Below are 15,118 nucleotides of genomic sequence, written 5' to 3' on the forward strand. Positions count from 1 at the left end.
TCTTTTCTCCCCTTCAAACAACTGATTGAAACATAGATTTAAAATAAATTCAGTCTATGTTGGATGGGCATAAAATAGTCCTGCAAGACTCGGGTTGTACTCAACACAGAAACCCAGTTGATTAGTATTAACTGGCTAATTCATATGGTTATACATATGTGCTTCAGTTGTTTACAGTTCTCCACAGTGGCCACGTGGGCACTTGAATCAGTCACATATTTTGGCATGCCACTGATTCTTGAGGTATTGCACATAAGCGCCTGTTCACCAAATAAAACACCAGTCAAAACAATTCTACCTAAGGGTTTAGGGAGAAACATGCTTTCCATTTTGTGCAATTTTCAGATTTTTAAAAAGCTCCTTTATAAAGTTACCAGAAGAAAATGTGGGCTGCAAATCAAAGCAACTGGAGCGTGTTATTCATCCTCGGGCCAGAGAGCTGTGAATCAGTAAGATCCATGCAGGTGCACAGTTTAATTCTATGAGTAGATGTGATTTCAGAGACACATTAATGTGGTGTTGCTACTGTGGGAAAATATTTTGTATTTTTGAGAATTTGTAAAATCCCCTTTGCCGTGTCAGTTGCCAGTATACTGGGAAAGTAGCCACAATACACAAAAAGTATACAGCTGCACAGAAATTGGCAGGAGTAGAAACATATGCGACTACAAAGCAGAAGGATTCGAGAGAACTAAATATAGCTGAGTGGGTGGGCCCTTTGAGGACCATCAGGAAAAGGCCCTGCTGAATGCAGCCCTCTGTAACCAGGCACATTGGAGGCTGCAGGTATGAAACATATTTCTAATATATGCAGGTCTGATGCAGGCATAACAGGCCAATCACAAAACCAAGAACCAGGAGCACCTAACACTGGTGCACTTTCATTTTGCCATACTTGTGACTGATGCCTTGTGATGCCTCATGGATTGTTTCAACATACTCTAATTGAGGACTGTACAGATAGAATCCTGATGCCTGGCCTTTAGCAGGAGTTGGGCTCAGGTGGGGCGTATTAAGTCATCTTCTTGCTGAAATGGCGAAGCTCTGGTCTCATTCCAAGGCTCTGGGGTGCGATCTATGAAGACCTAAATGGCGTTGGCCCTAGGGAGCACCTTTTCCCACATGAGTCTTCCCCTCTCGTTAAGATGTGCATTAAGATTTCAGCATCCTCCATATTGAAAATGGCAGAATTGTGGAGGGAAATTATGCTATAGGGGTTATGGAATCCAGCTTTTCTTAGTGCAGAATTTGAGTTGCCTGATTGCTTATTTTATTTATTTCAGTATTGAGTGCATGCAGTCCTAGCATCAGCTATGGAAAGCGACCATTTTCCTTGGATGGTCTTTCCAATTTCTCAGCCTTGTAATTTACAACTGCCTTCAGGAGCCTGGAGTCACTGCTGTACTATGTACTGTACCGCTGTACTATGACAATTGCAATTCTTTTTTTAAAAAAAGGCTTCCAGCCAGACATGTAATTCTTACTAAAGTGGGAAGTCTGCGTGTCTGGACCATACTGTTTCAGTGCAATTGAGGGTTAATATGACATCATGCTCTTACTAACAAAACAAATCAAAGCCCTCCATAGAGAAACAAGCATATTAAGCGAAAGAGTAATCCAGCCTAACCTTCTCTTTGATATTCTCACTTTCTTCACTGAGCTTGTTTTTTGTATGGACAAATGATCAAGTCATATGTGCCTGTCCTGCAGTTGGTGAGTGGTGTCACCCGGACAACAGATCTACTACATCAGAGGGGAGAACTAATCCTTAGAGCTATTGACATCAGCCTAGAAGTAAATGATGCCTTTCTGCAACATTCCTAGCACCATACTACATAAAGAGAATACAGCCATAGAAACTGCATGAGTGGCTCTCAATCTTCGTTCTAAGCCTTAATAGTTACTGTCACTTTGATTAGAAGGAAGAATGAGAGGAGAAGGAATAACAATCTCCATAACGCAAGGCAGCACTAAGGAGGCTGCATGCGTACAGCTCTTAACTTTCATTTTTGGTCCCTGCCCTAGATAGCAACTGAAACAGCTCCACAGCAACTATAAGAGTGTCTGTGGTGGCGGTGGTGAAAGGAGGAGGAACTCTGAGGGCAAGTAGGGCAGAGATTCTCCAATCAAGTGTTCACAGGGCTGCAATTCCATTTTAGTCTACTTATTCTGAGGAAGCATATTGCTCATTGTGTTATCTTTCCAGCATGGCTGGAAATACCGTATTTTTCGCTCTATAAGACGCACCAGACCACAAGACGCACCTAGTTTTTGGAGGAGGAAAACAAGAAAAAAAATATTCTGAATCCCAGAAGCCAGAACAGCAAGAGGGATCACTGCGCAGCAAAAGCAGTGATCCCTCTTGCTGTTCTGGCTTCTGGGATAGCTGCGCAGCCTGCATTCGCTCCATAAGACGCACACACACTTCCCCTTACTTTTTAGGAGGGAAAAAGTGAGTCTTATAGAGCAAAAAATACGGTATATTGAAAATCAAGCAACAGATGTGCCCAGAAGTCCTTGTAGTGAATAATGCTTCAATATCTTGGTCACTTCTGGATGGATATATATCCATTTTTCTATCTTGTCTCGGCGGACGGAGGGAATTTAGGTAGATATTTTAACTCTCCCTTCCTTGGGTCCAATAGGTGGAATCTTTTTAATAGTCTGGCCACATTCTTCATCCCCACTTCAAAATCTTGCAGGGGAGGGGAGAGACAGGGAGCTTCCATATGTCACAAGACAGGAGAGCAAAAATAGTGTTTGTAACTGCTCATGAGGAATAAATTATATCTGTACTAATTCTAAAGGAATAATGAAGAATTTGGCCCAGCATCATGGATAATATGGAAAAGGCCCAGGGATTTAGAATTGGGAGATCAACAGTACACCTGGCAATCTGCCTATTAACACAGTCTGCTAATAAGAGTCAAATTGTACTACAATATTTTGGGACTGTGTCCAAGCACATGATTAACTGAACCAAGTCAGATTTCCACAAAAACAAGTTTTGCATACCTAAATAAAATTTCCTGGGAAGAACCCAAAAGTAGTCTTCCCTTTAAGGGAGTTCCTAAAACAGTTAAATCTGGCAGGTCAGCACAATGTATCCAGGCAGTACCAGAAGTTATTGGACCACCCTGAATGCAAGAAAGCCTCTTCATAAAACTATTGCCCTCAACTGCCTGCCACTGTGGAAGAAGAGAAACCATTTACCTATTTCCAATAATCACCCCCTCCCAAACACAATGGAATGTTGTGTGTTTTAGCCACAACACTGTGTTCTTTTGCAGGGGATTAAACACACATTGATGTCAAGTCTCCAATGTCACTTGCCAACTCCTACTTGCAACTGCATGTATTTTTGGCCCCAAATTTAAAGAGGGGTCAAAAAGGCCAGGTTACAACTCTGCTATGCATAATTCCTCACTGCCATTGAGTTTAACAGTTTCCTTTTAAACTGAATCAGTGCACTGATGTAGCTCATCACAATAAATTAAACAGTTTCCCGCTCACATTAGTAGCAAGAAAAATCATGTGCCTCAGATCTCTGTGTCCCCCTAGAAATAGCTGCTCCACGGTAGTGTAATTTTTGCTCCTTGGTGATCTGTTGACGTCCAAGCCTAAGCATCTTTGAAAAACTTTCTTTTTGATAGCTTCTAGCAGCAGGAGGTGAGAGGCTAGGAAAGGTTCTTAGCATTTTTCATGTCTGATTTACTTCTATTAACATTTTTAAAATGAATGAGTGGCCCCAACCTTTTGGAAACTGTGCAGGTTGCAAATTTAAACAAATAAAAAAAGATTGACTGCTGGGAAATAACAGATATAATAAAACTATTTGTATTACGTTGTACCTTGATGCCAATCTTTTTACTGTAACCACTAAACAGTAGGGCTGGGCGATACCAGCATTTCAACATCATGGTGTATTGCCAGCCAAACATTGCGGTTTGGCTATATAAATGTGTTCTTTTGGGGGGGGGGGCTATTGGGTTGTTGCTTTTATTTTTATTTTGTGGTTTTATATCTTGATTTTATTCTGTGAACCGCCCTGAGACCCCTGGCTACAGGGCAGTATATAAATTCAATCAATCTATATTGTTGTTGTTGTTGTTGTTGTTGTTAATAATAATAATAATAATACTGCAATGTTGAAAAAAACAAGATGCCTTGGCCTCTGCTCGTGAGACACTGGGTAAAACTGCCCCAGCTCTCACCTTGAGAGCTGAGGGGGTTTCACCCAGGCACTTGCAGGCTGGGACGATGCAACTTCTTTGCACAGCTCAGCTGGGGATCAAGAAGGTTCCCCCTCCCCAGCTGAGACAGCCCCGCTGCATTTCATGCAAGCGGGCGAAACATTGGGGTTCCTTTAACTGCTTGCTGCGGGGAGCAGCAACCACGCTCCCCTCAGCTGAGCAGTTTCAGGGAGCCCCCACCCTGCTGGAGCCAGCACCGACTGCTCAACATAGCTGTCAACCTTCCCTTTTTTTGCAGGAAATTCCCTTATTCCAGCGCCGTTCCCCACTGTTTCCCACTGCTATCCCGGATTGTTAGATATCCCGTAGACTGGGACAGGTGAGGCTGCTGATCCCTTATTTTCGAGGCTGCTGATCCCTGATTTTCAAATCTGAAAGTTGACAGCTATGCTGCTCGACTGAGGCAAGGGCAGCTGCACGCACCTCAGTCAAGTAGTTTCAAGATGCACAGGGAGGCACAAGCTGTATCGGCGCCTCGCTGATACAGTTTGTTTCTCCCTCTGCCTCGTATGAGGGCAGAGTGCGATGGCAGTTGCACTCAGCGATATATTGCTGTTGAAACCTCCGCCGCTCCTGAGTTCCTCTGCTACCACTGCCTGCTGGAAGAAGGAACTGTTGAATTCCTCCTGTGGACGCTGCTGGCAAAGGGACTCAAGAATGGTGGCGGTTTCACCAGCGATATATATTGCTGAGTGAAGCCGACATTGAGGTCTGCTTCTCATACCGGTCCTGGGCGATATATCGCCCAGGCCTACTAAAAAGCTATAAATACTCTCCTTTTACTCATAAACAAAGATCTCTGAAGAGACCATTCCCTTCAAATAAGAAATCAAATCCTCTAAATTTAGCAATTCTTTTTCCTGGGGGGGAGAAATCAAACGGTCCCCCAGAACGGATTACGTTAGAAAACCAAGGTACCACTGTATGACTATTCTGTGTGTTGGCAGGGTACAAAAATGTTCTTTCTACTGAAGTCTGGGAGCACAACATGCTGAAACGTTGCAGGCTGCATTATCCAGTCAATCATTATCAGAACCTTGTCTTTAATTAATTTAATTTGTAAGCTGTAATGTAATGTTCACTTATACTATATAAATGTATTTATTTATTATAGCTGGGTAAGTAACAAAGAGCAGAGGTTGCCAATCATTTTTTCCCTCCCGCCCCTGCAATTTAAGCACCCATTTGGAATGGGCGAAAAAGAATAAACCTCCTCTCCCAGTTTTTGAACCACTGCCCTCTCCCTTGCTTCCACCACCAGAAAAGCACAAAGCACAAAGGTTAGATAGAACAGAAATTCTCATGATAATAAAGCTTTGAGACCTATGTACTCCAATTATCATCAGGCTTGCGATATGCTATTAGAAAGAAACCCCTAAGGAGAAATTTGATGATCTAAACTTATATTACTAATATTTTTATTTTTTTTAAAGCAGAAATAGTTACTTGGCCCTATTCTAGTGACAGGGCAGGATTAGTGGCTAAGCTAAATTCTCCTGTGCTCTATTTGAGTAATTGTAACTGAGTAAAGAGATTTGCAAATATTGGAAGCTTTGCTCTGTTCAGCTTTCGGTAAGGCCAAGAGCCCTGATCCTCTGGGCACAGAAATGCTGACGTATACACCAAACTCAGAGAGAACAAAAGAACGCACACATGGATCTTTTGCCTCTGCTGTAATAAATGGAGTGGCCACCATCTGCAGACCAGCTCCATGTGCACAGAAAAACTGGATCAGAATACATTAGCTTCTTCCCCTGCAACTCAGTAAGTTATTGTGAGTTTATCACATCAACTTACTTACTCTGCTTTGATACTTTCACATTTCTCAATTCCTTACTTTACGGTAACACTTCTTAAATCCACAATTCTTTAAATCCACGGCTGCTCGTTCTCATAATTCTTTTTTTGAAATACGTCTACCGAAGATCCTCATAACACTGAAACACATTTCTAAAAAGCATGGCAAAAGAATGAAGTTTCATGAAAACGCAGGCTTCAAACTCAGTACAGTTTAAAACAAGGTTTTCGAAAACATACCTCTATATCTTGTATTATCTTTGGGTACAGTGACCTGTAAAACGAATTAGGAGGGCCATCTGTGGGTCTGTTTTTAAACAGGTACTGATCCCTATAATAATAAAAAAGAGAGAGGTGAAATTTCGCGTTTAGAAACAACAAGCCTTGCAAAATGCACTAAGGGTAAAAGGCAAGAGCAGCTCTAGTCCTTAAAGACGCCTACTTGACAAGCCAACTGTTGCTATGGCAAGAACAAACCACCAGCGGAGGATGTCCAGTTTTATTTGCCCATCTTTTCTTATGCCCCACCAACCCACAGCCTTGCTCATCACCTGAGTTGGGGGTGAGTACGTACAACTGCAGTGACATGGCTAAGGATGGGCCTGCACAGCTCTTGCATACCTCCTGTTTTTGCTTTTCCTATAGTAGCAGAGCAGCCAGACCCACCTCAACTTCCCGAGCAAGACCAAAGGGCAGGAGTCACCCAACAAACCCTGCCAGCTGAAGACCTGTGTGAAGGCTTCCACTTGCACAACAGGCCTTCCCACCCCCTCATGTGTGTCCCCTGAAATTGGCTCAGGATTTGTGTCAGGAGAGCATCCAGAAAAGCGGGTGGGGGAAGGTAAGGGGGGGAGGATCGTTCTGCCTGGCAAGCTAATATGCTTGTGCAGACAGAATGTTTGCAATAGTACAATGTTAAATTCCACCCAAGGAATAGTGGGGCCGAGATCATCTATGGCTTGCATGGTTCCTCCCGTATCTTGATGGCGCAGGGGAGCATGCCCGGGTATGGGTGTAATTCTGGGAGACCACTCCCAGCATTTCTGCTGCGTACAAGTTACATTGCTCATATGGAGTTTAATATATTCTACCACCTCATAGAAATGCACACTTAAGGTGGCTGGCATAATGGCTATTTACAGTACAAAGGTAGTCAAGGAGCAAGAAGGCTGAAGACCAAAAAAGGGGGAGTAAGAGCACACAAGTACCAATTTTTGAAGTCATTCACTGTCATGTAATCCTTCTACTAAGAGTTTAAGTTGACCAGATGTGCCCAGTGTGTCTTGGAATTGTTTCTGTTCTAAAGCAAAGGAGCAAATTTTGCACAGATACTTACCAGCCCCTTCTTTCCGATAGCCCCTTCCAAAGCGGATCGGTTCGTACCATTCTTTCAATAAGCTTCTTCCATAGCATTCCTTCTGAAATAACTCGCTGCCATTCCTTGCACACCAGCTCTGCTGCACAGAGTGACCTGGCATCAAGGTAGGAGAGGATATTTTCTGCTATGTGATCTAAGCCTTGCTCTAGCAAGAGAGAAAAGAAAAAGAAAGCACTGTCAGTCTTTTCATAGCCAATGACTCTCTTGCCTGCAAATGTACTGTGCATGCTATGAGGCTGTACTGCCTCAGGGGGAAAGTCACACACAACAGATTTAGCCTTTTTTCACATATTTCTATCCAATTTATGGGACACAGGTTGCGCTGTGGGTCAAACCACAGAGCCTAGGACTTGCCGATCAAAAGTCGGCGGTTTGAATCCCCGTGACGGGGTGAGCTCCTGTTGCTCGGTCCCAGCGCCTGCCAACCTAGCAGTTCAAAAGCATGTCAAAGTGCAAGTAGATAAATAGGTACCACTCTGGCGGGAATGTAAACGGCGTTTCCGTGCGCTGCTCTGGTTCACCAGAAGCGGCTTAGTCATGCTCGCCACATGACCTGGAAGCTGTACGCCGGCTCCCTCAGCCAATAAAGCGAGATGAGCGCCACAACCCCAGAGTCGGCCACAACTGGACCTAATGGTCAGGGGTCACTTTACCTTTACATCCAATTTATTACTGCACAGTTTTGGATAAATGCAATGTAACACTGACTATATAGCAAATTGCACAGAACTGTGATAGACTTTGAGGAGCTCTTGGGCTTATGTGACAAAGTGCCTATGGATCCAAATGATGTTATCCCTGGACTGGGATCCAAAGAGCTACTTTAAGCATGCCCAAAGGCTTACTTGCTCCCAGTGAAGTTTTTACATTTTTTTTCTAAGAACAGATCCCATCACCCCCCAGAAATTGTTTTGAAAGTGGCACGCCATATGGCTAGGAGCCTGCCATTCCAGTTCAAAGCTCCATACTGCTCTGGATCCTGGCCTTCGTTCTTTATGGCAACATTGGTTACCAGGCTTCTAAAAAACCATTTTATCATAGGCATGCCCACAAGCAGAGGCTGGATCAGACCAGCATCTACATTCAACTAGAAGTCTCAAGCCATTTTCTCTCCAGAGCATTTGTCTAAAGTAAAATAACTGGGCATCCACACACATGACATCCACATACATTACATACTTGTTGGTCTTTTCTTACGTGTCGAACCTTCAGTCTAACACATTAGTATATTTGCCTGGAAGGGTCAACATGGTTAAATTAACCACGACGTGGACTGCCTGTGTTTTGATTCTTAACAACCCTCTTCCCAGGAACCTAGTGAGTTATGGATAGAACTTGGCAAGCTTATTATTTTCTTGGCTTTTCAAACTCCATTACTGGTTATCTAAAAAACATAGTATTTTACTAGTTAGAACACTGAAATGCTGGTTGGCCAACAAATTGAAAAGCCACCCAAATTGTAGAACAGAGACCCAAGCCTCTTTTTGGGGGGGCGGGGAGCCCCGAGGTTCTCCCATATCCTACAGATAACTATTTTGTGGGGTGGGGAGCCCCCAAGCACTGTTCCAGCAAGAAGTCCTGGGATAAAGTCTTTGGGTCAGGAAAATGTCATGGTCTTCTCCACTAGAATTAGGAGACAATTGTCCAAAAGGATTAAACTGTTATTGATATTTTTATTAACCACTTAACATAGTACTAGGGGAGGCAGGTGATTGACAGTCATGGTCTTTCATTCCTGACACATTTTTAGTGTAACACTGAGAAAGTGTGGAGGTGGATATAAAGGGAAAGCAGTCTCCTGATCTCTTGAAAGAGATTCGGAGCTCTTTGGAGCACTGGTTCTTGATGCATTTTCTTCTGTCTTTGCACTGCTTGGCTGGAAACTGATTTCGGGAGCAGGGGACGCCATCCTTGCAGGAACAGCTCAGTAGCTGGTGCTACCATCCTGAACTAGACACGCTGCTCTAAAGTTTCAACATGTACAAGCCTAGCAACCAATAATATGCACTTTCTACGCCAGCAAAGGAAAACCACCACATAATTTGGCATTGGCTGAAGATTTCAGTAGCCTGAGAATCCCGGCTTTGATGTTTTCAAGAAGTTTCAAACCATTACAGCTGCAAAGACAAGCTTTGTAAAGTGTGGCTAATGCCCCGTTGGAAGCCAGAAAAAGAAGCTAAGTATGATTTGCAGTGGTCAATGAAGAGGCTTCAGAACTATAACCCTTTCCGTGCTTTGAAGTGTCAGAATAAAGTGAGGACGGCATGAGCCATGTCTGTTCAATACCTGGCCAGTCAATTTTCCTTGATGCACAGAGTACCCACAACCCTGTGTCAATACTATTCTGGCATCTGATGAGGAAACTATTGTGCTCTTGCGCATTATATAGTTCAGGGGCAGCTGAAATCAAAGGGCAAAGCTTCCTCCTCAACACAGATGGAAGACAAAAACAAAAGTACCAACCACAAAAGCTATTCATACTGAAGTGCGCCAGCGGCATCTAACCGTGGTGACTTTATTAGATGGGAAGATGGAAGTGGCAATGAGCTTTTGAGAGATGACAGAAAAATTTTAAAAATGTTAACAGCTTGTGCATTTCAAAAACAGTTTAATTTCCTTCAGACTTCACAAGCATCCTCTCTCTTGTGGTAAAGCAAAATTGGCCTGGAGTAGGTCAAAACAATTCTATAATCCAAAGTTAATGGATGAAACTAAGACTTTATAATGGAAGCTAGCAGCAGCTCACTTTCCAATAGCAACATTCAACCTTTGGACACTTTGGTTGCTTATATAGGCTGAGATTGCAGTTTATGAGTAATCAGAGCCCAAATTAAAAATCTAAACACTTCGGTTTCTACAGTTCAAGGTAGACCAATCCATCCTCCTATAGATATTGGCCAGCCGTTATAATCTATGGGGGTCTACCTATTCTGGCCAGTAAGAGGCAGACGTGCCAGAATCCTCACAGAAAAAGACTAAGGAGCATTCCTTATCACCAGTTGATTCTCTGCGTACAGGAAGGTAAAACTGCAACAGATGTTAGAGCCTGCATGAACAGTTGTATCAAAAGGATCCCACAGATCAAAGTAGTAGTGAGCTAATTTCCCGACTCTAGCAGACTTGAGGGACGAGATAATAAACATTAATTAAAATGCTAGAATACTCAGTTTATGTTTCATCCACTGTAGTGTAGCCATGTAGATGTATTCAGAAGTTGAGTGACAGCTCAAGGCAGCTTTCCCCAACCTTGGGTTCTGCAGATATTGTTGGACTTCATCTACCATCATACGAAGCCAGCATGGACAATAGTCAGAGATAGTGGAACATGTGGCCCAGCCTCCAGAACACAGTAGCTTCTTTGGAGGGGAGACCAAACTACTTGAAGACTGCTCCTGAAGACAGTTCGGAAACTTCCATTGGTCAAGAATTCAGCAGTCAGACTATTGGTCTCACACTGGTGAAATTCTCTTTCATCTGACACACACTTGAGCAAGGTCCTTGTTAGCATACCTGTAAGTTATCCATTATATCTGGCTACACTCATTTTTTATTGATTTCAATTTTGTATTGATTTTAATTATGTCAGTTTGGTTTGGATTGCACAATATTGCACAGATATTTTTCGGATGCTCCTGCTCTGGGAACTTTTGGAAATTGAAGAGCCGGTTATAAAATCTCCACATAAAGTATTGTTGATCAGATTTTAGTTACAGTGGTACCTCGGGTTACATACGCTTCAGGTTACACACTCTGCTAACCTAGAAATAGTGCTTCAGGTTAAGAACTTTGCTTCAGGATAAGAACAGAAATCGTGCTCCGGTGGCGCGGCAGCAGCAGGAGGCCGCATTAGCTAAAGTGGTGCTTCAGGTTAAGAACAGTTTCAGGTTAAGTACAGACCTCCGGAACGAATTAAGTACTTAACCCGAGGTACCACTGTATATCCTTCCTGGTTTGCTGTACTACTAAAAAAAGAACACACACTGCTGGTGACATGACTGGCTTATGATAATATTTACTATATTATACTTAGTATTACATATAAAAACAGAAAACAGTATTCCATACCTAAAATTACTGGCTTTCCCCCTTAAATATAACTTACTTTAGTTTACAGTGGTACCTCGGGTTAAGTACTTAATTCGTTCCAGAGGTCCGTTCTTAAGCTGAAACTGTTCTTAACCTGAAGCACCACTTTACCTAATGGGGCCTCCCGCTGCCGCCGCGCCACTAGGGCACAATTTCTGTTCTCATCCTGAAGCAAAGTTCTTAACCCGAGGTACTATTTCTGGGCTAGCGAAGTCTGTAACCTGAAGCGTATGTAACCCAAGGTACCACTGTATTAGAATTCTTGATTTACCTTATATTCTCAATAACTCTTTCCTAAGGCCACAAAAGACCATCACTGTTTGAAAGTTACTCAATATAAAAACAGATAAAAGCTAAACAGGATAACTGGAAAGCCATCAAAGTTAACTATGCAGGTTATATATAGCCCCAGGTCAGTTTTGCTCCTTAAACATAAGGATTTTTGTTATCCTTCTTGTTCAGTGTTAGAAACTCAGATATATAAACTAGGTGCCAAATAGCTTCTTAAACCAGGGTTACAGTCATCAAAACAGAATGTCTAGTTGCCATTTTGGGGCCAGACAGCTCTAGAGTCATATTTTTCACTACGACTTTTTGGTTCCTCAAATTCATTCTGATCGTGCAGATAAAGTATCACAGACAGAATTCTACAAGGTGTGCTGCTAGTGTATGAAAACAGTCAAGCTCCAAGGATCCACAGGCATGCATCTCCAGATGGTGGAGACGTCAGGTGCCATGCGGACATTTTCACTTGATGACAAGTGGTTGATAAAGGTAAAGGGACCCCTGACCATTAGGTCCAGTCCTGGCCGACTCTGGGGTTGCGGCGCTCATCTCGCTTTATTGGCCGAGGGAGCTGGTGTACAGCTTCCGGGTCATGTGGCCAGCATGACTAAGCTGCTTCTGGCGAACCAGAGCAGCGCATGGAAACGCTGTTTACTTTCCCGCTGGAGCGGTACCTATTTATCTACTTGCACTTTGACGTGCTTTCGAACTGCTAGGTTGGCAGGAGCTGGGACTGAGCAATGGGAGCTCACCCTGTCGCGGGGATTCGAATCGCCGACCTTCTGATTGGCAAATCCTAGGCTCTGTGGTTTAACCCACAGCGCCACTCGCGTGATAGCCAGGTGCAAAATGTGCCTGGTGAATTTCCAACACTGTTCTGGTTATAAAGCGAGGGTGGGTAACTTATAGCCATCCAGCTGTTGTTGGGACTTCAACTTCCACTACCACTACCCACTGGGAATGCTGGCTATGGCCAATGGGAATCTGGAGTCCAACACAATCAGCTACTATGGTAAAGGAAAGAACTGCCTAGTGGCAGATATCTCAAACCATCAACTTACACCTTGGTGTACAACAAAAGGTACACTTGGGTCACCTAATCCTCTCTCGGGGACTCAAGGGCAAAGAGCTAACTCAATGAACAAAATGGTCTTTCCAATTCAAGCCTGCTAGTTGCTAAGAAAGACTTAACTGTTGCAAAGTGCCTTTTCATAGATCAAACTAAGCAGTGGAGAACAGCTAAAAATGCAAAAGGGTACAGTTATTCAGGCTGCAGCACTCCTTCTCCACAAGACATTGTTTCTGTCTGATGTTCTATGAAAAAGTACACTACAGTAAAACTTTCAAGAAAATATAACCCAGCAGTAAGAAAAGTTGAGGCTATCTAAACACAACACCTGCAGGGTCAATTCCAGGCTCTATTTCAACAACATCTTATTCACAGCATGACAATACATCTTGCCTCGCTTGAAGCATACGCCTTCATTGCTAACCACAAACTAACTTGACAAGAACAGACTATGCAAACTAAACATTCTACCACCATTTTTTGAAAGTTCATATCATAATTATCACTTTTTCCACTCAAAGGAAGCCAGAGACCACAACTATTTTCCATCTTGTCTGCATGCGGACAGGTGCAAAATCCAGAATGGATGGTAGCAAGCGAGAGCAACTTGAGCATTATTTAAGTTTATATGAGAATATTTTTTTCAGAACATTTTATTTTAATGTGGCATTAGCCAATTATGGGATTAATTCAGAACAGCTGACAGGATAATCGGCCAAGGCCATGTGTGTGCCATAATCAAGATTATGCAAACATCTTTTCCCCCCTCTTCATTTGTAAGATTTTAAGATTGCCCCAGAACACAAATCTTTCAATGCCACTTGGTGCTTGCTCACAGTGCTAGTATTACAACACCATCCTTACAACTGCAAACTAACCAAACATGTCACAGGAAATGGAAACTGTTCTTCATACAGAAAGCACAATTTGTATCACATACCAAGGTTTCATGCAGCCCAAACGACAGGCATTTCATTGCTCAGTGAAGATGAACCAAACAAAACCTTTGCAGAAAGTATATTGAAAGGCCAATGGGCACGTGTTAGAAGATCCTAAATTCTAGTATCTTCCCTCCCCCAAATGGGCAATGGAAATTTTCTAAAGCACATGACTGAAGATTCTAGGTACTACAATGTGAAATCAAGACATTTAATATTTAATCAAAGCTGGCACATGTTAGATGGTAAAATATCGCCAGAGATCAATGGTGTTCCAGCAATTCCAAGTGTCTTTTGCTATGGATGATCTAAAATTTGCATACAAAAGACTGTGGAAAACAGCGCAGAAGGAGAACAAATATTACAGCTGGCTTTAAAAAGGCGCAAGGTTTCAGGACTACTAAATTGGCATGGTCCATATCTGCAAGGCCCATCCAGCCAGGAAATAGGCATAGGCCAGCCTTGTAAATAAGCCCACAGAAGTATTAGCCCAGGCATAGGCAAACTCAGCCCTCCAGACGTTTTGGGACTACAACTCCCATCATCCCTAGCTAACAGGACCAGTGGTCAGGGATGATGGGAGTTATAGTCCCAAAACATCTGGAGGGCCGAGTTTGCCTATGCCTGTACAGTGGTACCTCGGGTTAAGTACTTAATTCGTTCCGGAGGTCCGTTCTTAACCTGAAACTGTTCTTAACCTGAAGAACCACTTTAGCTAATGGGGCCTCCCGCTGTCGCCATGCAATTTCTGTTCTCATCCTGAAGCAAAGTTCTTAACCCGGGGTACTATTTCTGGGTTAGCGGAGTCTGTAACCTGAAGCGTATGTAACCTGAAGCGTATGTAACCTGAGGTACCACTGTATTAGCCTGCAAAAAGCCCCTCCCACCTTCTTACCAACGATGGGAAAGTGCCAACTAGATCTAGAGCTAGATCCAGGCTATGGAAAGAGCATGGAAAAAAACTATGGAATCAGGAGTGAGGAAAAGTGACAAAGGGGCTAACAGCAGATTAGATAACAGCAGGTTATCTAACAGCAGCTGGTTAGATAAAAATCCTAACACCCTTATGTATAGCAGAGAGAAGAAGGAAAGGTCCAAAAATTCATTTCTTCAGGTAAGCCCATTATCACTCCTACAGACCTGTGCTTGACTAAATGTTTTAGAAAGATATACTAGAAATAGATCTCTCAGGATGCCTCTAGAGGACACACACCATTGTATAAGGAAACATTTTTTTTATATTCGCTCTTTCACTTTCCAACATCTCTGTAGGTAAATAATAGCCCCTACAATTTTGAGAAAGGCATGCAGA

The 15,118-nt window shown here is 42.9% G+C and overlaps 1 protein-coding gene across 4 annotated transcripts in view; it reads right to left on the reverse strand.

Moving 5' to 3' along the window:
* The window catches only part of FBXW11 (F-box and WD repeat domain containing 11), an 87,205-nt gene that overhangs the window by 16,720 nt on the left and 55,367 nt on the right, over nucleotides 1-15,118 (reverse strand). For all 4 annotated transcript variants that reach the window (XM_028722163.2, XM_028722166.2, XM_028722167.2 and 1 more), the window contains 2 exons: nucleotides 7,387-7,573; nucleotides 6,291-6,381 (listed from right to left, as the gene is read on the reverse strand). In XM_028722163.2, the coding sequence (XP_028577996.1) occupies nucleotides 6,291-6,381; nucleotides 7,387-7,573 (278 nt within the window). The remainder of the gene's footprint in view (nucleotides 1-6,290; nucleotides 6,382-7,386; nucleotides 7,574-15,118) is intronic.

This window comes from Podarcis muralis, chromosome 3 (genome assembly GCF_964188315.1).
Source record: "Podarcis muralis chromosome 3, rPodMur119.hap1.1, whole genome shotgun sequence".
NCBI classification, from domain to species: Eukaryota; Metazoa; Chordata; class Lepidosauria; order Squamata; family Lacertidae; genus Podarcis; species Podarcis muralis.